Source organism: Anthonomus grandis, chromosome 2 (genome assembly GCF_022605725.1).
Source record: "Anthonomus grandis grandis chromosome 2, icAntGran1.3, whole genome shotgun sequence".
In the NCBI taxonomy this organism is placed as follows: domain Eukaryota; kingdom Metazoa; phylum Arthropoda; class Insecta; order Coleoptera; family Curculionidae; genus Anthonomus; species Anthonomus grandis.
This window is the reverse complement of record NC_065547.1, coordinates 34856142-34883711: the sequence shown is the minus strand read 5'-3', so window position 1 is coordinate 34883711 and position 27570 is coordinate 34856142. Positions and strand designations below refer to the sequence as shown.

Sequence of the window (27570 nt, the reverse complement as noted above, 5' to 3'; positions counted from 1 at the left end):
GTCAACAATCTATACATGAAGGAACCATGATCTTGGCTAGGCAAACAATTGAAATGATTTTTTGTAATATTGATAAGTATGATAATCTTCTGTTAGAGAATGTTTTTGAATTCTCTCTTTTTCTTTTTGTAAGCGTTTTAATTTATATATTCTTTGTGTTTATAGGCCATCTATAGGAGATATTGCTATGCTTCTGGACAAACTTGATTCTCTTTTATCCCAGTTGTCCCTACACTCTAAGGTTATATTGGCTGGTGACTTTAATATCAACTACACTGATGAAACCTTGCCACGTACTTCTCTTTTAAGTATTTTAAATTCTTACCACTTAAAAATGCACGTTCTTTCTCCCACACAAATAACTTCTTCATCTGCAACTACAATTGACTATTTCTGTACAAATTTTGATGACGTTTTATGCACAGTACTCCCATCTGGTGTTTCCGACCATGAAGCTATTCTTGCTAAAATGCCATATAATACTGTATTATCTTCATCTCATTATATGGGAAGAATTTTCAGCAGGAGAAATTTCAATGCTTTTTCTGCTGCTACAGCTTCGATAAATTGGAATGCACTTGAAACGGCTTCTGACCCACTTACTTTATTTTTTCAAGTTCTGTGTGATAGGATCAATCAGTGCTTTCCTAAAATGAGACTTAAAACTAAGAAACGAAAACCATGGGTTACAAGAGGCCTTAGAATTTCAGCTAAAAACCTCCGTTTTTTGACTAAATTGTGCAAATATACCACAAATGAAAATATCCTTGTATATCATCAGAAATACCGTAGTCTGTACAGAAAGACAATTAAAGCAGCAAAATCTAATTACTATATCGGATCATATCGGGATTATATCGGGATCGCTTAAATATGTCATCAAAAAGGCAAAGAGAGTGTTGGTCGATTATTAATGATTTTAGACATTGCCATAGAAAAGTATCTGAACCGGAGTTAAGACCTGACATTTTAAACGACTATTATTGTGATATACCTAATATCTTGCTCAAGGGCATTTGTAGTAACATTGATCCCTTACAATATCTTCAAGAAGTGTCGTTTGAGCATTCATTTTTCTTTCATCCTGTCGATCTTACCGAAGTTAAAAATGAAATCAAACGCCTAAAAAACCATAAATCATCTGGAGCTGATGGGATATCTTCGAGGTTGTTACTCTTTTTCCCTGATTCAGCCTTAAATGCTTTAGTTTCTGCCATATACAATTCTTTACATATTGGCATTTTTCCTCCATGTTTAAAAGAGGCAGTGGTTATCCCTCTTCATAAGGGTGGAGATTTGGATCAGCCTTGTAATTTCCGTCCCATTTCTATTTTGTCTACCCTCTCTAAGATAGTTGAAAAACTTGCAAAAAGCAGAATTTTGTCCTTTTTACATCATAATGGCATTTTGTCTGCAAATCAGTTTGGATTTCAAGCCGGTAAAGGGACTCATGATGCTGTTTTTAGCTTTTTGGAGAGCGTCTATGTGTCCTTGAATTCTGGAAAGTCATCCGCGGCAGTATTTTGTGATCTATCCAAAGCATTTGACTGTGTGGATCATGGAATACTGTTATCTAAGCTCGATAAATATGGTTTTAGGGGCGTAGCGTTGCAATGGCCTGAGTCCTATCTATCAAATCGTACTCAAAAAGTTACAGTGTCTGGGCGTTTGTCTGCTTCTAGTTCCCTAAAATGCGGCGTTCCCCAGGGTTCAGTGTTGGGACCACTGTTATTTTTACTGTGTGTGGATGACTTAAGTGGTTCAGTTTGCTGATGATACCACCATACTATGAAGCCATAAAAATTCTGATTATGACCTGTGTATCCTTGTTGACCTTGATATCCTTGTTGATTTGATTGTATCCTTGAAGACCTCCAGATTTTATCAGGGTGGTGTGCCTCCAACAGGCTCGTCTCTAATGTAAGAAAGACGTCTATTATGGGGTTGCGATGATATAAAGTGCGATGTTCAGGGTCTGATGTTTGACGAAAATTCCCTCTTTCAGAATAAAGAGTGCTGCAAGTTCCTATGAATTACCATTGATGGTCGTATTTGGTCTATTGATCTCATATTTGGTATGGCTTGCCTTTTTGGGGTTTAACCAATAACCTAAAGGGGCTACTTAACATTGTCTTTGTTATTCAAAAAAAAGCAGTTAGATACCTGTGTTCTGCTAAGTTAAGAGATTCTTGCAAACCCCTCTTCATTTCTGAAAAAAATCCTAACTCTTTTTTCACTCTTTATCTTAGAAACAGCTGCTCTTATTCACAAAATTCCCAAACTACCCTCTGACACTGGCCATTTGACTCGTCGTGTAAATGATGTTCCCCTACCTATTCCTACGTCTTCCCTTACCAAAAACTCATTAATTTACATAAGTAAAAAAATTTACAATCATGTTCCTCTATGTGTTAGAGCTGTTAGACATATATCGGATGTTAAGAAATTTAAAAGAGAATTAAAGACGCTTTTATTGACTAAGGCATATTATAACCTGGATAACTTTTTTAATGATAGGTTTTAACCTTGGACATGTTGGAAAGTATTTTTTTTCCTTTTTTCTTCTTTAGTTATCCTTTTTTCTTCTTTAGTAATTGATTTTTTTATTTAGTTATCTTTAATTCAAGTATGTTCAAAAAGTTTTGTCTTCTTGTGTTTAATTTGTTCATTGTTTTGTCAATTTTTGAAATTGTATTTTTGTTTTGTTTTTTTAGCTTGTAGGATGCTTGTACACAAGATTATTCTTACGTAATATAGCACATTTTCTTTCTTTCTTTCTTTATTTGACCTTGCCGGCCAAAGTGACATAAATTCACTATATCCAAATCACCAACACCTATATGCCTGCTCCAAGCTTAGATCAAAATTCCAAAAACCGGAAGATTACTGTATTTAGATTGGGTGTTCTTAAATTTCTAAAGAATCAATATATGAGCAAGGACTTTTGGCTCATTAGTTCTAATGTAGCAAAGTTTCAGTTAAAAGCGCCAACCCAAACTTTCACTTTAAAAGTTTTTCGGAATCTTACTTGAAAACAGTAACGTCTGGTATAAAATGATGTAAAGGTATAATGAATAATATTAGCTTAATTATAAAATAAGACTCCTCCAAGAGCCCTTTTAATAATCTACACCCAAACACTGCAGGCGTTCGCATCAAACTGACTAATTTTTTACATTCCTCAACGCAAGCAGATTATAATATTATGGTAATCAAAAAAATTTGGCTCGACTCGTCAATCTCCACAAATAAACTTATCTCTAGTAGTCTTTTTGATGGGTATAGATCAAAATCAAAATACTACGGTTCTTGTGAGGCGAAGGTGTTGTCCTATACATAAACCACAATCTGAAATCCTCTGCATTCAAACTAATTAATTTAAGACCTATTGAACCAGACAAAATCGATATTATATTCCTTTGCCAGTCACCCGTATCGTAACCTAGATTTTTTGAGCTATTGATGTTGTAGACTATTTTGATGACAATTTCTTGTCAAGCTGCAAACTATATACACTAATTAGTATCTTTAAGACCTATGAACTTCATTAGTGTAACAGGGTAAGGATTGAGAATAATAGATTGCTTGATCGTGTCTTATATAAGAAACCCAACTGTAGCGTTGAGCGTTAGCTATTGATCTTATTAGCAGTAACAGTACCACATTACCGTATAGAGTTGTTATGAGTTATGTTAATAACCACATCTGATTATTAACGTAACTCATTTCTCCATTTCTCATATAAATAAAAACCCCAAAGCCACACAATCTTTGCTGTATAACTTTAAAAAAGTAAACTTTCAAAGACTATACTACGAGCTTCTCCACAAAGATTTCATGAAATAGCAGAATTAAACAGCGCCTGTGATATTTTTTACTAATCTCTTTACTCAACTCTGTGTTCCATAACAAACTCCAAAATTCAACTGAAAACAAAACTACACGAGAATTACAAAACAAAGATTAAAGTAACGTGTCAAGAATTTGCGACACTAAGATAAAGTGTGATATTGTTACCGCACATGAAAATTATGTAAATGAAACTGAACAGCGAATCAAAGAAGACTAATTCATTTGCGGTCATCGATTAATTCAAAATGCTCAAGGTTAATCGGATTTCTAACACCATGATTTGAACACAATGACACAAATATTACTAAGATGTGTGTCAATGTGGGAAAATGTGTTTGTCATGTATATTAACAAGCTGTTAATGCATTCTCTATTTTTTTTGAGAAAGCATTTAATCCCAAGTCGGACCGACGAATATGACCTGGATGGCATATTTCCTTCAATAGAATTTAAGTCTCTTAATGAAGCACAGCTGGTAAAGTTTCTTACATAGAAACTAACAAGTTGACCTGACTTAATACCATATTATTTCTTAATAAAGGATTCGGCTTATGTTCTTGTCAAGCCAATCACATACCTCTTTAATTTTGCACTAACTTATCCCTGATACGTTCAAAAGTTCAAAAGTAAAAAGTGCTCTATCCACAAAAAGATGACAAGGCAGCAGGCAGACTTTCGAAAATTGTAGATGATTGTATTGATTGTTATGAGCCTATAATTTGTAATGACTGCCAGGCTCGTTCCTGGGGTGTCAAGCGCCTGCGAGCATAATATATTTTGGCGCCCCTTATATTTATTTTTAAAATAGTAATTAAAAATAATATGTATGCATATAGGTATTTAAAAATAATGTATTTTTATTAAAGTTAATTACATATGAGTAAACGGGTTATCAATTAATACTAATACAAAAAGTTATCAAATAGAAACAAATTCTAAACAAAAATACCTATTAAATAATTTATAATATGCATATAAAGCAAGGATATGAGAAACAAATACACATTACAATAAAATACGTCTGGCTTTTAAAGATGCAAACTCGTTTATCATTTCATTGTTATCAATGGCTTCACAAATCTGGTTTTCAATCGAGATAATTGCTAAATCCGATAATCGTTCTTGGGACATAGAAGTTCTTAAATAATTTTTTATAATTTTTAATTTCGAGAAACTTCTTTCTCCCGACGCCACCGATATAGGTAAACACAAAAATATTCTGAGGGCTATAAATAAATTTGGAAACAAAGATATTAGATTATTTTTGGTAATATAATTTAAAACGTTTATAGCTGAGTCTGCATCTGTTTTATATTTAGGGTTTAGAGTTTTGTAAGACACGATTTCATTATGCAGATCGATTCCATCAACGTCTTTATATATCTTTTCTTCTTTTTGAATTTGCAAAGCTGTCTAAATCCATGCACGATAATCTTATTACTTCTGAATCTAAATTTTGAAAATTGCATAAAAACCCAAATAAATCATTAAGTTGAGAAATTCCCTCAAAACGTCTCTGTAAAGATTGAATTGTGGTATCTAAAATTTGATAATAAAAATTTATTTTAAATTGTTGTTTTGGATCGAAAACAGTTTCATCAGTACTTTCATATGAAAACTGACTTTTGTTTTTTTTTTGTCGTACAAAGGGAAACACTGGCTCTACATCAATCTTGTGGGCTTCTGCTACAGCTTCACTGATAAAAACATCAATCCATTATCTGCCCGTTTTTCAGTAAAATAACTAATAAAATTTTTGACTCCTTTATAACATTCATCCAAATTTAAATTTGGATTTTGGAGCATTGGAAAAGCCGAACCGTTCCGATCGACCGTAGAACAAAATCTGAGTAGGACTAATTCCGCAATAATCAATGTCCCCTTAAACTTATAAACATTGATATTGTTTTTCTTTTGTGTTCGATTATATAGATAATAGTAGTATTCTACGTAATATAAGTCTCCTGCTTTTACGAAAATTATAATAAAAAATGGACTTTGTTTATGACAGACGTGTCGATGCGAGATCAAATGTGCGCCCCTAATTTTTGTCGCCTGCGTGCATTGCATTCGCTGCATACCTGTCAGGAACGGGCCTTATGATTGCCTTGTCATCTTTTTGTGGATAGGGCACTTTTTACTTTTGTATATATATATATATATATATACTTAGCTAATTTCTAATCAGGTAAAAATAGACTTTTGTCCTGACATTTCATCACTACTTGATGTTGTCTATGAGGATCTCTCTAAAGCATTTCACCAATTGGATCACCGGATACTGTTAAATAAACTGAAACTTTACCTGAAACCATTTGGTTTCTATCAATATGTTTTATTGTTTTTGGATTCTTGGCATTTTGAATGATCCCAGTTTATTACTACTATTAATGGTGTTAAATCAGAAGTATACATCTCAACTTCCGAGGTACCCCAAGGTAGAGCCTTACTTATAGAGATAGAGCCTTGCTAAGCCCACTGCTATTTAACATATTCATAAATGATGTGTGTGTCCAGCTTGTATCTTTGATACTGCTTTACGCCGATGATCTTAAACTCCTCCTTTAAGTGAACTCAATTACTGACTACATAATACTGCAAAAAGATTTAGATCTCCTAATCGTCTGGTGTAATCCAAACAACTTAGCAATGAATATCAATAAGTGCCAAGTCATGTCATATAGATTAGAAAAAATTCTACTATATACAATTACTCTATAAACAATGTGGTATTGTCTATATCGGACTCATTTAAGAGACCTAAGAGTGGTAAGATTTAAACCATTATATCGAAATCAACCAAGGCCTATCGCTTTATCTCTAGGCTAAGCTATATATAAATTTCGACAACATACGCACCCTTAAGTGTCTAGTTTTTACTTTTATCTATTATGCTTCTATTGTTTCGTCAGCCGTTCATCATACGGAATACCATTCACTTATTGAGGATCTGGAGAGCGTTCAGAGAAGGTTTTTTTAAATTACTAATGCTTAAAACTCCACGTATGGTATGTACATACCTCGCCCTGCAGCACGGCAAAATGGATTATATTATCTCTGACTAATAGTACGTAAGCTCGAACCAATAGTACGTAACGAACGTAGCAGGTACCAGGTAGATAGACTCATTTTATATGCAGTGTACTTAATATATATCGATGGTGGGTTTCCATATGTAGCTATCTACAAAATGCTTTATATTTAGCAATCACAAAATAAAGTTTAATAGGCTGTATCAAATCAAATCTATAAAAAAACACATTTTAATAAAACTCATCTTTTTATTTATATATTTTTTATTTGAATAAAATTTAAAAAAAAATCTTATAATGACCCAGATTTTCGAAAAACATAAATAATAACTAATTTAAACAGGAAAAATGTAGATAGCCATATTTGGCACATAATACTTTCTCAAAGTTGTAGTGAGGCGAAAAGCTATAAACTTAAAGAACTAATTCTGAACATAATAATGAAAGATAAAAATAATTATTAATAACATTATTGTAAGAAAAAGTCTTCGCCCTCAGGGTCATTTACATCTGGAACCACCGTTTTATCCTCATCAATGGTTTCGTCACTACTTAGCAAACTTGTAAAAAAGAGCCGGCAGTCATCTGGGACACTTCCAGAATTGCAAATTTCTTTTAAATGTTTTAGCTTTAATGCTGAAATTTTCCTCTTTTCCTCGTGTAAGGGTTTGAGACATTTTTCCATGGAAGCAACTGTCACTCGTCTTCCTCTGTGTGGAAGAATCATTATACGGCGAAAATCTCCATCAAAATATGTTTTAATTTTCATTGTAAAAGGGAATGCCTTTTCATACCTAATCCACTTAATATGATGCCAATTAACTACAGTCCCATCTTGATCCTTGTTTCGGTAATTAGCTTTGCCAGGGTTTTCCAGTCAACAAAAGCTATATCTTTTTTTTGAAAAACTTCGTACTTAGGGTCATTTTTTTTGCATTCCGAGCAATTTTTTTTCCGAGGACATTTTTGGATGCAATTTCAATTCTTGTGTGCATTGAATCGCATTCCATTTGGCTGTGTTCTGAAACCAGGAATTTTTGGTCAATGACCTCTATCGGTAAAACTTGTACGGCATAAATAAACATAGTGGCAACACATTGATTTTTATTTTGGCCTCCACATGTGTCACTAAAGAGCCTTACATTTTCAATGGATGTAGAAAGACTTTTGAGGTGGTGGAATAAACAAGATGTTATTGCGCATGGGCCACGTGAACTTTCTACTTCAGACCACATGTAGCATTTTCCAGAATTATCTCCACAGTTAAAAATAGTGAAATTGTATGTGGCTAACTTCGTCTTGTAAAAAAGAATGGGAATAAAAAGGAATCCTTATCTAAATTTTTTTCCTGTCTGGCTCTTTCTTAATTTTTAATGTGATCTTCATAGTTTTGCAGCAAATTTACTTTGATTTCCGTGTTAGCAGATTCATACGCTGTACATGTTGGATATTATATGGCGATAGAATGACTTCTTTAAAAATTCCATATTTTTTTTGGCACAATCTTCTTGGTATAACCTGTGCATCTGCCTTAGGTTCAATTTTGGATCCAAGTACATTTTTTTTTGAGTCTTTTCTGCAGTAATGAGAAGAGACTGTAGGAAATTTCTGAATATGTTGTTTTAAAAAATTTACTGCATCTTCTGATATTTTAGAGGTACCATAACCGCCTCTCTTATCTTTTTCTATGGTGTTACTATTTGGGACACGTTTTTAATTGGCAAAAAAAAATCATTATCCTTTCTTCCTTGCTAATACGAGTTTTGCATTTAATCCTAAATTAAAAAAAAAATAGTTATGATCTACGTATAAAGAAGTGTCAATCTTATTCCTACCTGCAAGAATTGTTGCATGGTTCACCTAAGAACCTGCCTGAAACGAGATTTTCTTTTGAGTTTATATATGGAAGCCCCGAATTCTTATTGTCTCTGCGAAACATTTTTTTCCAAAAAGTGGGACATCTTTTCTTTTTATTTTTTGGTTCAACTGACGTATCTTTTGGTATTTAATTAGTATTTCTAAGTACTACGTGATTGTCTAAGCCACCATCATCTAAAAAAATTATAATTAACACCAAGAGTCATTACTGTTTTTATTAACTTACCTGATTGGTCACTGGGAAGATGCTTCGTCAAGTTCTGCTAAAAACTCATAAATAAGAATAATAATAGAATAAAAGAATTAATGAAGAATAAAGAAAATTAAAGAATAATATTACTATTATTTATATAGATAATTCTCATATTATTACTGATTTTATTTACCGTTAACTGATTGGCTGGTGGATTCGGGTTCTTCAGCAGAGACTGTATTTGAATTAGAGTGGGCCGAACAAAATGGTGCCTGATTAAGATTTTCTAAAAAGACATTTTTATAATTAAAACTCTAAAAAACTATATCTCTTAACAAAAATTTTAATTTCTTAGGAAAAGGTAGTTGTTGTACCTACGTATTGTAAAAATAATATTATTACGTTAATAATAATTGATATTGACAAACAAAACTCTAAAATCGCTTTAGCACCATCACACACACTCATAAAATAAATAGATATAGATTTACGATTGATTTTTACGCAAAAACCATCCACAGTTTTTTTTTACACGTTTTGTATTGCTATAAATAATTAATGTAATACTAAATAATTTACAGAAACAGCCATAAGTAGGTACTTCTGAGAATAACTTTAAATACGAACTTAAGCTATCCTAAAAGTTAATGAATTGTAATTGCAGAATTGGCAAAAATAAATACGGCCCTCTTTTATTTATTTACAACCAAAAATCGGTAAGAACAGTAGACCAATTTACTAAAGACAATAATAAGATATTACAATACAATAAGTTAAAGATAGTTAAAAAACTTACCAGTAGTGTCCAAATTTTCAGCAACGCCGACGTCAGGAATATTTTCTAAAGATGGTTGTTTGGGCAGCATCATTAATATTTTTTTGCCTCGACTCATTTTGCACGAAAAAAGTTTACACACGAACGCAATGCTTATCAAAACACAACTGACCGCTTAAAAAAACGAATTAAAAAACGTAAATGAAGCGTTCTAAATCAGCTGACACGTCCAAACAAGTAGCTAACTGCAAAGCGCGCCAAAATTTTAGTTAAAATAATTATTTCCAAAACAGGCTATGTGATTTTGGAGAGATATGGAATTCACAAAAATATATTTTCACAGTTCCAAAAGTAGCTATGTGATTTTAAACATATTTGGACCTCATAAAATAATTTGAAGAGTAGATAGACACTTTTGAAATTGCGAATTTTGGCGCCAAATTTAAATTTATCGATATAGCCCCTTTTGGAACTATTTGAAACCCTTATTTTCAGCAAGGCTATGTAAATGGCTCAAAAATACAATTTTTGAAGATAGCCACATTTGGAACCAAACCATCGATATATATTTCCTTCTTCAACTAATTTGTCTGTAAAAATTATTGTATTATTTTAATTTTGTGTCTATATTATTTATTTATTTATTTGTACTTATGTGTAAGTCTAATTTTATATCTTGATATATCGATGCTTTAGTCCATTGCTTTAACAATATTTCTGTGTTTGATATCCTGTTGAGCAGTGTATATTAAATTAATAAATAAATCATCAGCTCTAGGTGGCAACACCGCACTAATGTTACATAACCACAAAGCAACTAATGTTGTACATAACCTCAATGTCCTCAATACAATTGCAATAAAAATAAAAACAAAACTTTTTTTTTTTAATTAAAAATGAGCCGCTGGAAAGATTGGATACGTAATATACAAATTTCTCGCAGCCCCAATCTTTCGATAATTTACGCTTTCGTGGGCTGGAACGTTTTGGCTCTTTTCTTTTATACAAATGTCAAAAATGCTAGGAAAGAATTAACCGAAGAGGAAAAAAATGGACTATCTGCAGGTTTGTTCTTAACAATTCTCGTTTATTTGTTGTCTATTAAATACATTTTTCAGCGCAAATATACGCACTAGAAATGGGGAGGAAAGATGCAAAAATTGTAAGGCTTCAGGGGCTTTCTGTGGAAGAACTCAAAAACATCCAGCGAGAGGATGTAAAATCATAGATTCTGTTCAATTGAAATATACTTAAAGGGTAGACACAAATTATATTTCTTATAAAAGGAAACTTAAAAAACATACTCAATATTATAATACAGTATGTACAATGATAAGCAAAGCAAATAAAACTTAAAATATCAATAGGAACATCATTTTGTTATCTCTGGTTGGCCCTTTTTTCCATCTCCAACAATAGGGCTGCCCTAAAAATTCAACATTTTTTACAAGATATCACAAACCAGCTAAAGGCTTTACCTGTATGACTCATATCTCATCACAATATTTTGCAATTCTTGCTTGTAAAGTCTTGTAAGCATGGCATTAAAACATTCCAACTCAGACAGCCTGAACATGTCAAAGCGTAACTTGTGGTCAATTTCAGTGCTTGCTAAAATGTTTTCAACATTATGACAATATAATAAATGAATAATTAGTTTACATTTAAAGTAGACATTAAGCCAATAAGGTATTTCCTCCATTAAATAAGGATTAGCGGGCACCAAAACACTGTGCGGCTGATAATGGGTGGGCCTTACAGCTTGCAAATATCTCTGATAAGTTTGTGGTGTGATATTTCCATAGTTGTAGCATGGTATCAGACATGGGTGCTCATATTGGGCTTGACGAGTAATATGACTGAAGAATTTATTATTTAATAAACCAATAAATTAGTTATTAATAAACTAGAAACATACTTCACATAATATACTCCATATATGGGGCTTTGGATGCATTGCCAGCCAGTGGGCAGTCCCTCTCTTTCCAATGGATGGGACCAATGAGTTGTTTTTGTGTTGTGGTCAATGTAATACTTACGCCCTCTAAGGGTGTAATCAACTGACCACCCTGGAGGCAGAGGAAGTTCTTCTGAAGATTCTGATGAAAATGGTAAGTGATAAAGAAATGGAATTAGTAAAAGTATGTTATGTATAATAGGAACTAAATTTTCCGCTAGAAATTAAATATTGAGGTAAATAAATCATTAAAAAAATTAATGTTTGACGTAAATGCATAAGTTTTTAATAAAATAAAACTAAATAAATAAATAATATTTATTGTCTGCCCAAAAACCAACTTAAAACTAAAAACAACTTAAACTAAAACAGTATCAAAAGTAAACAACTAATTTATTTCAAATATTCAAAATTTGGCTTTAGTGTGAAATTCTTGGAAACATGAAACCACGCATAATCCCACATCGCAGTCTTTACACATATATCTAGACACCCTTCGCTTCTTTTGGCCTCGCTTCTCTGGGAACAGACAATGCACCTTCTTGAAGCACTTTTGGACTTGTCAGTGGCAGGTACTAAGGTTGGAAAGTGCCTTTCAGACAATCTTGAATTTGTTTCAGCAGACATGGGTATGGGTTTATTCACTTGTCCGTATCTGAAATAAATATAATTCACCACTAAATTACGTACAATAGAAACCAAAGAACATATACCTTTCCAGAAGTTGACGTATAAGGTTCAGTTGAAACTTAGCAAGTGGATATTTAATAGGCTGTTTTGTAGAGAACATTCCATGGGAATTGGGTACACATATGTCCAGGGTGTGAATAAACAATTTATTGTACCATTTTATAGACTTACGCAAGCTGTCAATGCTGCTAATGAGCATATATCCGAACGGTCCCCGCCACCCATTTTACTATTATAATCCACAACACACATTGGTTTCTTGACATTCTCGTTTGTGGCACGGTCGATCCTGTCCAAAGTTATCATTTTGTTTTCGTGCATAGTGGTGATCATGGTTACATCCCTTCTATCTTTCCACTTCATAACTAAACAAATATCAGAACTTCTGAAGGTAACATCTCCTTTTTTTAGTTTTTCTTCAATTTTGTGCATATGGAGCCTATTATATCTAACGGTTCCACAGGAGTTAGTCATTATTTCAAATAAGTAGTTGGACAGTATCGGACTACTATAAAAGTTGTCGGTGTAGAGCGAGTGTACGTTGTTTCAATACGACTCCATAAGCATCGCCACAACATTTCCCGTGGGCACAGGCCAGTTATATTTTCTTGTTCAGCGTAGGTGTCTTTGCCAATATACACAATGAAATCCAACACAATACCACTTTCGTAATCACATAGAACATACAACTTTATACCGAAACGATGACGTTTCGTCTTTATGTATTGCTTAAAATTAAGCCTACCCTTGAACAATATCATATTCTCATCGATCACCAAGTTTTGGAATGGATAGAATTGTGATTTAAATCTCCGCTTGATTTCTTCTAGTACATACTGGACCTTGTGCAGACGGTTATTATTATCTGCCTCCTCATTATTTGCAAAATGGAGATTTTTAAGGATTTGTAAATATCTGTCCCTTGCCATGTACTTACGAAAAACAGGGGTGTATAGTAATTGTCTACTGTACTACTAAATATTGGTCTACTGACCAATATTCTTTAACTTCCAATTTTTTATTTCTAGACATTAGCATAGTTAATGCAATAAAAGTAAAAAATTCTCCCAAGTTTAATTGTTTCCAATTCTTCTCATTTTTTTGTATTACATATCTATTACTTTCTACTACTATATACTGAGCAATATCTTCAGTGAAGAGATCTAAGAAAAATTCAATCTCCGGTGTACCTTCTGTCAGGTGTTCGTTTTTCACTCCACTATTACTATCATCAAATGCATGTAATTTTGGAACAAAATCGTGTTTTCTCCAAGTAATAATCAGGTCTCTATAGTCTGTTATGTCCGCGTCAAGATTACTGTCATTAATTACAACATCTGGCCCATTTCTATCGTCGAAGCTTATTTCATTTACCTCACTTTCGCCGCTCTCCTGCTCGTCCGTGTCAACTTCGCTTGGTAGATATTCACTCCCGCTATCCATAAACGGCTCCTCTTCACTGTCAGTGGCAAATATATCATCGTTTTTAAACAATGTCTTAATTTGGCTAACTTCACCACGATCCAATCCGCAATAACTAGTATCGTAATCACTTTCCGATATAGCAAAGATATGTGCTCACGAATATTCGGTCAGTGGGCTGTACGGCAAATTGATTTTTAGAAGATGACGGAAATATATGACATTGGTTTATGTGGCATGAATAACTCGATGTCAAATATATCTGACAGTCGTCTATGTGCCAAATCTCGATATGGCAGATATATAGGTCAGTCGTACTGAAAGGGTTAAAACTTTGAAGCCCCAAGGTTAAAATGGAGTATTTGTTAATTTAATCAATCAAAATCTTTTAATTGCTTCACAAGCAATTGCTAGCATTAGCATTGTCACAAAAAAAAAGGAGAAAAATCTAATTTAATAGGCCAAAACATTGAATATATAAGAAAATTATATAACACAATGAATGAACTTTGGAAGATAGGTAGCTCCAAACAAAGCAATTTCTGTAAGTATTCAATTTCCAGTGGTGTAATAAAAAATTCTTGTAATGTATAAAGACAGATAAATTAAAATTCTATTTATCCTTATTCTAAATTTTCTTATCTGCACTAGCTTAATTATGCTGTCTGGAAGATGATCATATAATTTAATAACCCTAATAATAAAGCTAATGTGTGTTGAGTAAAAAAAAAAGTATTAAAGAGCTTTTCCTAGCATTATAGGAATGTAAAGTTTCATGACTAATAAATTTACATACGCTGTTTTTCGCATATAAGAAACGTTAAAAAAAAAGTGCAGGCACTTTTAATAAATGGGAGTTTTTGAAAGTGGATTCTGCATGTTGCACTGTATGACAACTTTGCAATTATCCTAATTACTGCTTTTTCTTGTACTTCAGACCCTTTGAGATTTTTTTTAATACAAACCAGGAAGAAATTAGGAAAACAACAAAAAAAAACAAATATAGTGGCGCTGATAGAATTTCTCCTGAAATGCTCTTGCATCTACCTGCCCTCTTATGTGTGGTCAACACTTCTTGGTTTGAAGGCGTATTTCCTACTTGTTTGAAGTTTTCTCTATTAGTTCCCATATTCAAAGGGTGCTGAAGCTGATAATCATTTTAATTACCACCCAATCTCTTTACTTCCAAGTCTTACTTATCTTTAAAAACTGTGATGTAGTCCTAATCCTCAATACAAGACTTACCAAGCTTGGTTTCTTTCTATACCAGTTCCTAAATCTTCCTTAGTAAAAAAGTCCTTAATTTATAAGGGTTGAAAGTTGTTTATTTACCAACAACATTTACCATTAAGTTTTACAACAATTCACTCTATTAAGACATTTCCCTCATTAAAAAAACTACTTTTGCATAGGGCATATTACAATATGAATTCTATCAGGATATGCTTTATCATTAAACCTTGAATTTTATGTTTATGGCAATTAGGTGTACTATTAATATGATTTTTTTAATATTAAATGTTGTTTTAAAAGTTTTATTATACAGGGTGTCCCGTAATTAATTGGACATAGGTTAATGTAGGATACCTGACATGAAAATAAACCGTTTGAGCTCAATATCGCTTAGCAAAATGTTATTGGTTTTCATTCCACAGGGTGTCAAAACTAATTTTTTACCAAACATTTATTGAAATATTTTGGAATCCACTGGACAGATTAACCTAAAATTTGGCGTACTCTTATTATTTGGGATGAGGAACACGAATATGATATCTATTTTCCCATTACCACTAGATGGCGCCACGTACAACAACATTGAGTGTTTAAAATGGTCATAACTTTTTTGACCTACCTGTATGCATCTTGCGAGTGAAAATAATAAAACAGCATTTCATTCTAGTCAAAAAAGGTATACTTCTTTGATCTCCAAAAAGTAGACCGGTTTCCAAATAAACGCATTTTTGTATTAGGTTGCGTATGAACAAATTATTATCGGAGATTTTAAAGTAGGCTTTGCCTAGGATGAAAACATCATTACTACGACCTGTCAAGGTGAAGTCTTTAATTTGGCTAAAGCTCGTGTTCTTGTTGTGTTATTTTCGCTTAAAAATGCCGCGTCACAATGATTTTTCTAATGCTCAGATGTGGGATATGGTATCTTGTTACAGTTTATTTTCGTCAGATATATAAAGAATAAGAAAATAAAATGAATCTAAAATGTTAGCGAAAGCATGGCTCGATTATAGAACTTTAAGAGGCAATTTCTAAGTTATTCTGGTGCTAAAATTAATAAAATAAACAGTTATCTTTTCAGTATTAATTCTATTTTTGATATCAATAATTTTCAACCCTCATGATGAAACTCAAATTATTAATCATAACATTAATTTTTTTTAATTGTTTTGATTTCACTAATGTCAGAAGTCATATCCTAGCCAATAAGATCCCAGCTCATTCTCCTATATCCCTACTAAAACCATTTCGGGCGCGAAAATCTTTGACCTCTAGGAGTCTTGAAGAACAAGCCTTTGAAGAAGGTTGTTTCTTGGTATTTTTGCCGATTTTACTCCAATGAAAAGTTGAAAACTCACCTTTTAGGTATTTTAGTTTGTGGATACTAAATGCCATACTGCAATAGTGTAGGATTATAAGTGGTGTAGTTAAATCCCAACTTTTTCAAGGTTTTTTGTTTAAGTGTCTAGTTTTGTGTTCCCGAGAAAAGGCCAATTCCATTGGTAAGTCCTAATATTTTCATTTGACATCTTGGTTTATAATAATCTACATATTACACATGTAATTTTATATAAGTAGACTCACGCATACCGTATACGCATACCATTAAGTTTAACCATCAATGCTTATATCTACTTACTCTATTGGCCCGATTCCTCAATCTGGGTATTCTTCCACTTTCAGGCTTTCTTTTATATCCCCCGGTATGGTCTTTATCCACTATTATAAGAGGTAGAAATCTCCACTCATCTACTCCAATAATGTCCACAACATCTACATTGACATTCACTGTTAAACCAATCCACCCAGGTCCCCCATCGCAATCATGCAGCCCTTTTGGAGCCAGGTTGGATCAATGTTTGTGACGTATAGTGAACCATGCAGTCAGTAAAACAACCTAACCAGTAAACTAAAGTCCTATCAACATTCATTAGCTTTACTGTAGTATATTAGACTAAGTACTAACCTCAAAATCACATTGTTATCACTCTCATTATTAGATTTTACTACCACACCGTTGTTTCGAATAGTTTCATAATAACTAGGTGCATATTAGTTATTTTATTGAAATAGACCGTATAGATCTTGTAAACTGGATAAATAGGTCTATTTCGAAAGTACTCACGCGAACTTTTAGCCCCAAACAACAAAATATGAGATTTTAGTCTTGATATAGACACTATATTTAGGAAGGGCAACATAACTTGTTTTTAAAATAATTAGTTTGATTATTAACTTTTCTTTTAATATAGATTCACTTAAAACTGTCTGTTCTTCCTTGTGAGATTTTCTTTCAGGTTTATAGGTATAGTGCTTTTAGAAATTTCCTGTTTTCTTGGTCATCGGGATTTTCTTATCCATCTGGGATAAAACAGGTGGCGTTTATATTTTATTGAAACTCTTGTTGAATCCACGCCACTCTACCAAAGTGGTTAGTGCTAGTCGGCTTCCCTTTGAGAAGATCCCCTGAGCTGTCTCTATAGTCTATAGTAAGTCTCCCTCCTTCCATTGGTTCCCTTGTACCCATTTTCTAACCCTCACTTCCCATACCTTTACTCTCCTTTTTCCTTCCTGATTACCCATCCGTCCATTCAAATTTCATTTAATCCAAGTATAATTAAAGCAATATTAATGTAATAAATTGTTAATAATTAATTATAATTATTAATTCTAAATTTTTTTTTATTTTTTTATTTAACAATGTGTATATGCTCAAGAAGATTTTCGTAGTCGAAGAGCAACGCAGCGTTATTTAGATCTGTATCCGGATAGAAGGCAGCCAAATCATCAAACATTTAAAGCGTTGTACGATAGATTAGGCGAAACGGGCTCATTTCGTTTAAAAAACGTCGGAAAGACCAAGGATAATTGGAGCAGATATGGAAGATGAAATTTTGGTTCGTGTTATCGAAAATCCTGAAAACAGCACAAGACGTATTGAGGTAGCCACTGGTGTAAGGAAATCTTCAGTGTCCAAAATTATTGGCCAAGAAAAACTGTATCCGTATCATTTCACTCCAGTTCAAAATCTTCTTCCTCAAGACTTTCCTGCAAGACTCCAATTCAGTCAATTTATAAGAGAGCGTCAATTGAGTCGCCATTTTTTTGTAATAAAATTTTATTTACGGATGAAGCCACGTTCACAAGGAGAGGTGTTTTTAATTGGCGTAACAATCATATCTATTAAATGGAAAATCCTCATGCTTTCCAAGAACACCATTTTCATGAGTTTTCAATAAATATTTGGTGTGGTATCTTTGGGGATTGTATTGTGGGACTGTTTGAATTGCCAGCTAAGCTTAATGGAGAACGTTATCTAAATTTCTGAGAAAGATCTAAAGATCTGCCCCTAAATTTAAGACGTGACAATTGGTATATGCACGATGGTGCACCGGCACATTATTTACTCCAAGTCAGAAATTACTTGGACGAAATTTATCCTCATAAATGGATTGGTAGAGGTAGTGGATATCCGTGGCCTGCGCGTAGTCCCGATCTTAATCCCTTAGATTTTTATTTCTGGGGCTACTTGATCACTTGTGTATAAAAATAAAATAAATAACCGTCAGGAATTGTGGCAAAAGATTGTGAAAGGAGTCAATATCATCAGGGCCCAAGAAGAATCATTGTTTGGAGTCAGGCAAAATTTAAATAAAAGAAATAGACAATGTGTCCTAGTGGATGGTAAACATTTTGAACAATTATTATAATCAACAGCCTTTTCTAATTTTATCGTTGTTAATTAAATTTTAGATTAAGTGTTCATATGCAACCTAATAAAAAAATGCGTTTATTTCGAAAACGGTCTACTTTTTGGAGATCAAAGAAGTATACCTTTTTTGACTAGAATTAAATGCTGTTTTATTATTTTCACTCGCAAATGTACGTACAGGGAGGTCAAAAAAGTTATGATCTTTTTAATAACTCAATGTTGTTTTATGTGGTGCCATCCAGTGGCAATGGCAAAATAGATATAATATTCGTGTTCCTCATCCCAAATAATAAGAGTACACCAAATTTTAGGTTAATCTGTCCAGTGGATTCCAAAATATTTCAATAAATGTTTGGTAAAAAATTAGTTTTAACACCCTGTAGAACGAAAAACCAATAACATTTTGCTAAGCGATATTGAGCTCAAAAGGTTTATTTTCTTGTCAGGTATCCTACATTAACCTATGTCCAATTAATTACGGGACACCTTGTATTAGAAAAAGGAACTTGGGTTTTTGTTGAGTATTTTTTATTTAGTCTTGAAGCAGATATTAACTATATTAATTTTCTGTGCTTAAGGTTATATATCTACATACTTGCCATGTTTTTTTAACGAAACTTATATTTTTGGTTAATAAAGTACTTTTTTAAATTAAATTAAAATGTTTCAGGTTTTTTAATATAAGTACCTAACATATTCTTTTATGTTTATTAGTTTTAAAAATGCACTTTCATTTACGTAATTCGTGTTTTTTGCAAGTAGAGAGAGATAAAACAAACATAGCTTTGACCCAAATTATAATAAATTTTATAAAGGCTATAATATATTAAATAATTGCATTATTTTATATATTTATTATGTTAATATTTAATATGTTATAAAATGGGTTTCAGATGAATCTAACTGTTTTATTGACCACCAATGTGGTATTTTTAAAGTCCCAGTTGGCTTCAGAAAAATGTAGAAAAGAAAAATTATTACTTCTATTACTAACAAAACAAATTTTGAAAGAAATTTGTAATATTTGAATAATTTGGTTTAATTAGTTTTTTTTGCAAACTTACCTTGAGTATTCTCAGTCCTCCCAACTGTATGTCTCATATGGTGCTCCCCATAAGACATCCCACTATGATACTGATTCCTATTAAACCTATCTACATGTGTATTACTATAAATTGGTGCAGTTTGCTCTTGAGTAGTCCTTGCTACACTATTATCCCTTGTATTCTGATATATAGGAGAGTTAGTGCGGTTATATGGATCCTTGTATGGCTCAGTCAAGGGATAAATCTGATCAATCTCTACATAGTTGGCATTACTCTGTTAAAGTTTGAAACATAAATTTTTTAACAAGATTATATAAAAGAAAACATTACCGCTGAATTATCAATATAATTCCCTCCAACTGATTGATAAATATGGTGGGATGAAGCATTTACATTTGGGTTATTATAAATTAAGGCACTAGGGTTATTATCAGGTAAAATCCCTACAGAAAGATTGGCAAACCTGGAAATTATTTTTCAATGCTGCGGAACCATTATTAAATAGCTTAGTACCTTGTGGCTAAATCAGGAACAGAAGCACTTGGGGTATATTTTCCTTCATGTGCCCCAAGTCCGACATCACTAATAGTAGTTTTTTGATTACCAAATTTTTGTACAGTTTGTACTGGATTGGCTTGCGAATTAGAGGAAATGGTCCCCTGGGGCGGAAGCGAAGCCCTACTTTGGTTCGAGTTTCGCCTTTTGGGCTCTGTAGTCCACACATTGATAACTGCCATAAATAAATCAGTATTGAACTCACCCCATTTAATGTCAAAAGTAACTTACTTGGCATTTCGGGTGGGGTGTCTTTTTTGACATACTTGCCCACGACACCCTCCTTGAGAGTTTTTAAGTCTTTATTCTTCCGAGATAGCATTGTTTTTGCTGTTTTATTTAACAAAGGGGGAGCACTAAGAAGGATGAATCATGGAAATGCCCGTCAGTTTACTGGATGATCTTATCGCTGGCTGGATCGGTGGTAAGCTGGAGATTTTTTTTATCATTGTTAGGCGAATGCCAATAATAAATATTTTAGAAGTTACGGCCTAAAAATATCGCGAAAAATATAACAAAAAATGCATTGTTTACATTCCACAATTTGGGAATAATTTTTGACAGATGCGTAATGTCATATGTCGAAGTCATTGACATGTGACATTCATAAGAATGATGACAGCTGCCAAAATGCCAAAAATGTTCATAAGCAGTTTTTAAAGCCATATTTTAGCGAGTAAGCGCCTATAAGCGTCTTTAAGCCATCTCATTCGAGCGATCAAGTCATGACGTCACCGTATAAGGCGCTTTAAGCGTTTGTTAATAAACTCGATATGTTAAAGTCAAAGGGAAGCTATACAAACAATAATAAAAAATAAATATTGATATCAATTTTAAAAATGTATGAGATCGGATTTAGACTCAAAACGTTTTGAAAACTTAGACAAATGGGTGTTTTCATGGTTTAGGTCAGTCTTCAAAACGAATTCAATACCGATGAAAAGTATAGCTAATATTTAGACTCTGACCAGTGTTGCTAGATGTCATAAAGAGAATAATCGCACAGCCTGATTAAAATTATCGTACATTATCCTACTGAACGTCGATATTTATACCTTCGAAAGTTTAATTAATTACCTTTGAAGTCGAAAGTTTAAGGGGAAAAAAATTCTGAAAATATTCTTAAATTTATTTATTTCCTAAATATTACAAAATTTGAATTAAAATATGGTAAACATTCATCAAAAATTATGTCATCGTCTTCAGATTCTGCGTTAGTTTCTTTTTCTTTTGTCGCAGCTTTATTCTGATAAAGTGTGGCTGACGTCATACTTCTCAACATTTTTTCACTAGGATTAAATCTAAAACAGTTTTGTTCCAGATAAACTTTCTGGGAAGATAACATATGACCATTTAACGTATCCGTTATTATTCTATTTCTTGCCGTAGTTTTTATTAAATTCACCTTTGAAAATTGCCTTTCACAACTGGCACTTAAATGCGGTAGTGACAGTACGAACAATTTAGACTAGATTACAGACAATTTAGTGCAAACTTGGACAAATCGGGGAATATGAATTCTCCACTAAAGTCTTTTACCTGACTTAGTTTACAAAAAAACTCATCAACTTCCGTGGATTCTGGTAGATCTTCGTAAATTTGTAATTTTCTCCACTGGTCATCAATTTTTTGTAGTTGATGTGTGTTTTGAAGTTCACAAATTTGAGGTAAAGATTTCATCAGCGGTAAAAGTGTGGTCTCATTGCCCTTTTTGATACTATCTAAAGTTAAGATGGGCAACTTACTTAGCACAGGATCTTCGAAATTATACCGTTTTTTTATTTCTAGACAAGCAGTAATTAAAAAATTACGACAGCGTTGAAGAAAATCAATTTTAGCAGGTTCCTCTAAAGAATCTATATTCTGAAGAACCCCAATACCCAAATACATATTTGTTATTCGAAGGAAATGCATCATCAGTTGGGTCAATTTTACCAATGTCTGTTTTATTGATAGTTTTGTTCCATAAAAGCTGATAAAAAATCTTTGTAACACATAACCATCTTACTGTGTAAATTTAAAATTACCACTTTTTCACTCTGAAAATATTTGTTAAGGTCGACAAATTTAGGTAGAACCCATTCCAAAAATATATAAAATATTTTCTCGAATTTATTAAGAGCAATATTTATTTCCTCGCTGGATATAAGACGATGTTCCAGGTAATTTGAAGTGAAAAACAATTTTAAAGGTTCCCACTGTTCTAGGATCCGCTTAACCACCTGCAGTAATGACAACCAACGAGTTTGAGCTGGTCTAAGTATCTTGTATGGTTCATTATTACAAAAGTCCTGAAATTCTTTGAACATTGCCTGTCGCTTAGCGCTGTTTTTAAAAAAACCGTAAATATTTCTGGCCAAGTCTTCACACATTCGGAGTAAATTTTTACACGCTTCACTTGCGCATAAATGCAAAGAATGGCATACACATTTCTGAAGTATTAATCCCGGGATATCGTTAGCTAATTTGCTTGCCGCGGAGTTTTTACTACCAAACATGGTATTACAGCCGTCCGATGCAAAACCAATCATATTTTTAAGAGGAATACCATTTTGCGATAGGAGTGTTATTATTTCCTCATATAGCCTCTGGCTAGTAGCACCTTGATCCGCTTTCTCAGGTTCATCCCCAGAGAAAATTTGCAAAAGTTTCCAGAAAAGAGTATCAACTTTACAGATTTTAGGATGGAAAAATCTTACGCATATACATAAAGTTTTAACTGATGAAATGTCAGTAGATTCATCAATAATCAGACTGAATTTGGAGCCCTTTAAATAAGAGATTATTTCTTGTTCGGCATAGGCACCAATAACATTTTTAGAAACTTGAGTCGCTTTAAATCTTCCTAGTGACATTCCCTTGGCAATTTTCGAGTCAGGAAAACAACTTTTAATTAGATTTGTTAAATGATCAGCTGAATTAAAAGAGATATTGTGCTCTGTCAAAAATCCTGTTATTTTAATTTCGGCCACTTTGCTCTGAGTTTGCAAAGAACTCTCAGGTTTATTAAACAAAGAGGTTATTGTCGTCTTTGGAAAAGCTTTTACGTTCTGAACATGCTTTGATGATTTAGCATGATTTTTAATAACGGTTAGTTCTGCAGTAAGCTCTAAATGAGCTTGGAAACGACAATTCGATTATTTTTTAGCAAAAAAGAGCAGGCTCCAACGTAAATTTAGCAATTTATTTCAGTTCTCTAGCATTGATAGTTACTTCACAATTAATTTTCAAAGTTCGAATAAATACGCCATGTTTAATTTTTTCCTTGTACCAGCGCGGCCGGGATGATACGTCACAGGCGCCCAAGTGGACGCAACGACCGACGCTAGCATGTCGACCGCGCACGCTGCTTTGTCAAAATAACGCCTGGGCACTAGACTTTGGCTGGCCGGCTAGCGAGCGCTCTATAATACACCGTCGCGTCGCGTCGGCGTCTATGACGTAGCGCGTAATTGGGACGGAATCTCGGGAGGTATAAAAAACCCCAGACTAACAGCCTTATAACTTTGCAAATACTTACCCTAACAACTTGAAATAAACGTCCTTGTTCTTATAAACTTATGTTGTATTTATTTTTGGGAAAATATATATATATTTTTTTTAATTTTCCAAGCCCATTACAAAGACGACACCTAGCCTTTTCATCTGAAAGTGCAATTTAAATATATGAGATAAAGGGAAAAACTTAATTATTGATAACAATTTACCATTACTTTTAATAAGCCAACCTTTAAACCTCGAGTCTTGTTCCCACTCCACTCGGTATTTTTGTTTTCGGTGCTTAAACTTTTGGGAACATTCGCCGCGTTTCAACTTTTTATATTCAGGAGTTGAACTCCTACTTTCACGTTCAGATTCGGAATCAGACATAGTTACTTCTTATTTTTTTTTAGTCTAGTTTTTACACTAGTTTTAGATAAAATCAACGACAAACACAAAATCAACAACGCTCATAATTACAACAATCACGTGTGAAAGATGCAGATAAACTGTAAGCTGTAAGTAATTTAGATTTACGACGAAAAATAAGAACGGGGAATCCCCGATACACGATTCGATATACTCTAGTTCTGTACGGCGTCGCGCCGCCCATAGCCGTTCATATATTTCGTAATATGTGCCATCCATTAGATAGGCAACCACAAACACTTATTAATGCACAGAACACTTATAAATTCCTACCTACTTAATACTATAGTATGTTAATGACTAAATAAAATATTATTGGTAACAAAATATTACTATTGTATGAAGGATTTAATTATTTTTTTAAATTAAAAAAAAAATAAAATTTAGTCAAAATTACCATACAAAGTGGCATTATCGCATAAGTACTATCGTACATCGTACAAGCATTGGTTTAATCGTACAAAATCGATAATTATCGTACATCTAGCAACACCGACTCTGACAGCTGTTAGACATGACGTCATTCGAGCGCAACCATATGATGACGTAACGCTTAAGATATCGTAAGTCTTATTCGCTAAAATATGGCCTAATAATTTTAATATTTCGGTAATGAAAGAGAAAATGTTTTACAAATTTTAATAAACTAATTGTTGCTATATTTACCATAAAGCAGACAATAATTAAACTATAATCAGTTTACACTGTTGCCAAATTGTTGATAACTAACAAAAAATCAGTAGGACAGTTAAAGATTTAATTTCGGTTCACGAAAACCATCGTTGCCATCTACCGGAGATGTAACAATCAACTTATCCTCGATTGTGGCGCCAAATTTGAAATATTCCGATTTTTAGGCGTGTTCTGCGTAGTAACGGGATATCCCTTCGACACGATAAAAGTTCGTCAACAAAACTTCTCGACCTCATTCCTAATCGCTGCTAGAGAAACTTTTCGGTATGAGGGTGTGTTGGGGTTTTATAAGGGTATGATGTCGCCCTTATTAACGTACGGGCCGAGCAATTCGATATTCTTCGGTTGTACCAGTCAATGCATGCAGCTGATTAATGGTATCGGCCCCGGAAGTCCCTCCACACGAAACCAACCCAATAAGTACTTCACCAATTTGTTTTTTGCTGGTATTTTGGCCAAAATTCCACTCGAAAGACTAAACTATTTGATTTTCAATATTTTCTTTTGAAGGGAGCGTAGGGGGATTTTTTCAAACGGCGTTGATGTGCCCCGTAGAGTTGATTAAAACCGCTTTACAGACGAGCACAGAGGGTAAAAGCTCGTGGGTTCACAATATGAATATCATTAAATTCGAAGGGAATAAGCATGCCGTCCGTACTATTCTCAAATTAAAGGGATGGAGGGGATTGTTTAAAGGATTTGTCCCTATGATGATAAGGTAAACAGTGACTGGATATCAGTGAAATTAGTTATTACGTTAAAACGACTTTGCAGAGATGTTCCCACAAGCGGACTCTTCTTTGTCATCTATGAAATGCTGTTACCGCCAAACAAGAATGACGTGCAATGGTTCCATAATTTATGGGCCGGGGGATGGGCAGGTAAATGAAACCTATTATTTTTGACCACAGAAAACCTGATTTAATTTAATTTGTTTAAAGGCATTTGGACAACTTCTACTGTTTTACCAGCTGACGTCATCAAGACGCGCATGCAAGCGGATGACCTACTTAATCCCAACTATAACGGAATGCTCGATTGCGCTAAAAAGCTTTATCAAGAAGAAGGTACTTTGTGTAAATGAATGGAAATCGACATGAAGGGAGACTCATTGCAGCAAAACATCTGTCATGTGAATAGGTATATGACAGATGGTTTTACTGTAAAAAGTCTTATTTGTCAAACCATATATGCAATATTTTTTTAAGGTTTCAGGATATTCTGGAAAGGTTTGCCTGTGATTACCGTAAGAGCGTTTCCCGCTCACGCTATGTTATTTATCGTATACGAAATGACCATGGACGCGCTTAAAAACGACGACGAGCCTTAATTTGACATAGTTTTAGGTTTAATTTACTATACATGAAGACTTCTCAAAGAATAAAACATTTTACTGCGTTTTGTAAGTATAATGGTGTTTTCCATGTGTTGTACACGTGTAACAGAATGGTGATCGAATGGAAATCGTTCTAAATTGTTATTTTTTTTAAATTGTTGAACTGGCAAAAATGTAATAAATGTAAAACCTAAGAGAATTTTATGAAGAAAAAATATTTGTGGCATTTCCCTTTGCAACAACGAGAGAAAATTATATTTTTTGATTTTTTGCCCAAGATATTAAAAAATATCTATAGATCTGCCTTTATAAAAAAGTAAAATGAAATGTGTTAATTCCTATTTGTCCACCATAATGCAAATAGCAATTTTCTTGATTAAAAATAACTGGCATGAACGGTTTTGAAGAAGAAAAAAACATTGAAAATATAGATGCGTTCCATTTGTTCCATTAGGATAAAGGAAATCAACTTTTTTTTATACAAATGGAAATTCCCAATAAAAATTCCCTAGGGCTGGGGAAGGCAACTATCCAACATGTAGTTAGATTGACATTAGTAAAGGGTGGGTGGCAAATAAAAGCCAAGCAATGCAGAAACTTGCAATATCAATATTTTAAATATATTCCATTATCAATTTATTTATATTTAGCAATAAAAACAAAATATAGTAGCGGCTCTATTTTCCCTTGTAAAAAGTCAATATGAAGATTCATAATGGGCTTTTCTATTTGTCACGATAGTGTAAAAGATGGGCGAGGATTATCGTTTGTGCAAATAAACACAAAACATTCAAGAAAGGAAAAGGGATAGGCTATAGGTATTAATAATAATAATAATAATAAATCGTCTTTTATTAATCATGCATATACATTACACAGATTTAAATGTTTTATAGGTATATACATATAAGATTAAGGTTAAAGAATACAAATGGCGAAGTTTAGCCTTAGGCTACTCTAACACTTAACCATCCCTATTCTAAATCAAAAAAGAAGTGAAAAGTAAACATAATTCATAATGACACTAAGTATTTTGTAAATTTAACAAATAAGTTTTAAACTAAGCCGTTTACGAGACCTAAAGCCGTTTAAACTAATATCTCTTAAATAGGGATCTAAGGAGTTATATAAAGATACTGCATTATAGGCAAAACCTCTTTGAAAGAGTGCTGAATGATGTTGTGGCATAGTAAAGTGATTTCCATAACGAAGTTCACGGTTATGAATAAATGTTCGAAATACTAACTTTTCCCTCAAATATACAGGAATATTTGATATTAACAACCT

The 27570-nt window shown here is 33.2% G+C and overlaps 2 protein-coding genes and 2 long non-coding RNA genes across 5 annotated transcripts; 2 read left to right on the top strand and 2 right to left on the bottom strand.

The window, feature by feature from the left end:
* Positions 1-10542: 10542 nt before the first annotated feature.
* On the top strand, positions 10543-11100 carry LOC126750407 (uncharacterized). The gene is made up of 2 exons (XR_007665718.1): positions 10543-10795; positions 10849-11100. It is a non-coding gene; the product is annotated as an uncharacterized LOC126750407 (long non-coding RNA).
* Positions 10981-20725, bottom strand: LOC126750404 (scaffold protein salvador). The gene is made up of 8 exons (XM_050460029.1): positions 20577-20725; positions 20304-20520; positions 20121-20253; positions 19809-20064; positions 11649-11829; positions 11393-11589; positions 11209-11341; positions 10981-11156 (listed from the first exon to the last, which is right to left on the bottom strand). Exons 1-8 carry the CDS (start codon positions 20665-20667, stop codon positions 11111-11113), a joined length of 1254 nt encoding a protein of 417 aa, XP_050315986.1. The 5' UTR covers positions 20668-20725; the 3' UTR covers positions 10981-11110.
* Positions 11992-18884, bottom strand: LOC126750408 (uncharacterized). The gene is made up of 2 exons (XR_007665719.1): positions 12401-18884; positions 11992-12342 (listed from the first exon to the last, which is right to left on the bottom strand). It is a non-coding gene; the product is annotated as an uncharacterized LOC126750408 (long non-coding RNA).
* LOC126750405 (solute carrier family 25 member 45-like) lies at positions 20622-26359 on the top strand. Of its 2 annotated transcripts, XM_050460030.1 has the most exons (6): positions 20622-20769; positions 25112-25393; positions 25458-25665; positions 25722-25828; positions 25889-26014; positions 26156-26359. In XM_050460030.1, the coding sequence occupies exons 1-6, from the start codon at positions 20718-20720 to the stop codon at positions 26275-26277; spliced, it is 897 nt and encodes a 298-aa protein (XP_050315987.1). In that variant the 5' UTR covers positions 20622-20717; the 3' UTR covers positions 26278-26359. The 2 variants fall into 2 exon arrangements, with proteins under 2 accessions (XP_050315987.1, XP_050315988.1); XM_050460031.1 differs by lacking the exon at positions 25112-25393.
* Positions 26360-27570: the final 1211 nt, after the last annotated feature.

Coding starts and splice junctions, on each gene's coding strand:
- LOC126750404 (XM_050460029.1), bottom strand. CDS start 20,667: ATGCTATCTCGGAAGAATAAAGACTTAAAAACTCTCAAGGAGGGTGTC. Junction 20,521..20,576: donor CACCCCACCCGAAATGCCAA/GTAAGTTACTTT, acceptor TATTTATGGCAG/TTATCAATGTGTGGACTACA. Junction 11,342..11,392: donor GCTTAATGTCTACTTTAAAT/GTAAACTAATTA, acceptor AAAACATTTTAG/CAAGCACTGAAATTGACCAC.
- LOC126750405 (XM_050460030.1), top strand. CDS start 20,718: ATGGAAATGCCCGTCAGTTTACTGGATGATCTTATCGCTGGCTGGATC. Junction 25,394..25,457: donor CACCAATTTGTTTTTTGCTG/GTATTTTGGCCA, acceptor TTTCTTTTGAAG/GGAGCGTAGGGGGATTTTTT. Junction 26,015..26,155: donor AAAGCTTTATCAAGAAGAAG/GTACTTTGTGTA, acceptor TATTTTTTTAAG/GTTTCAGGATATTCTGGAAA.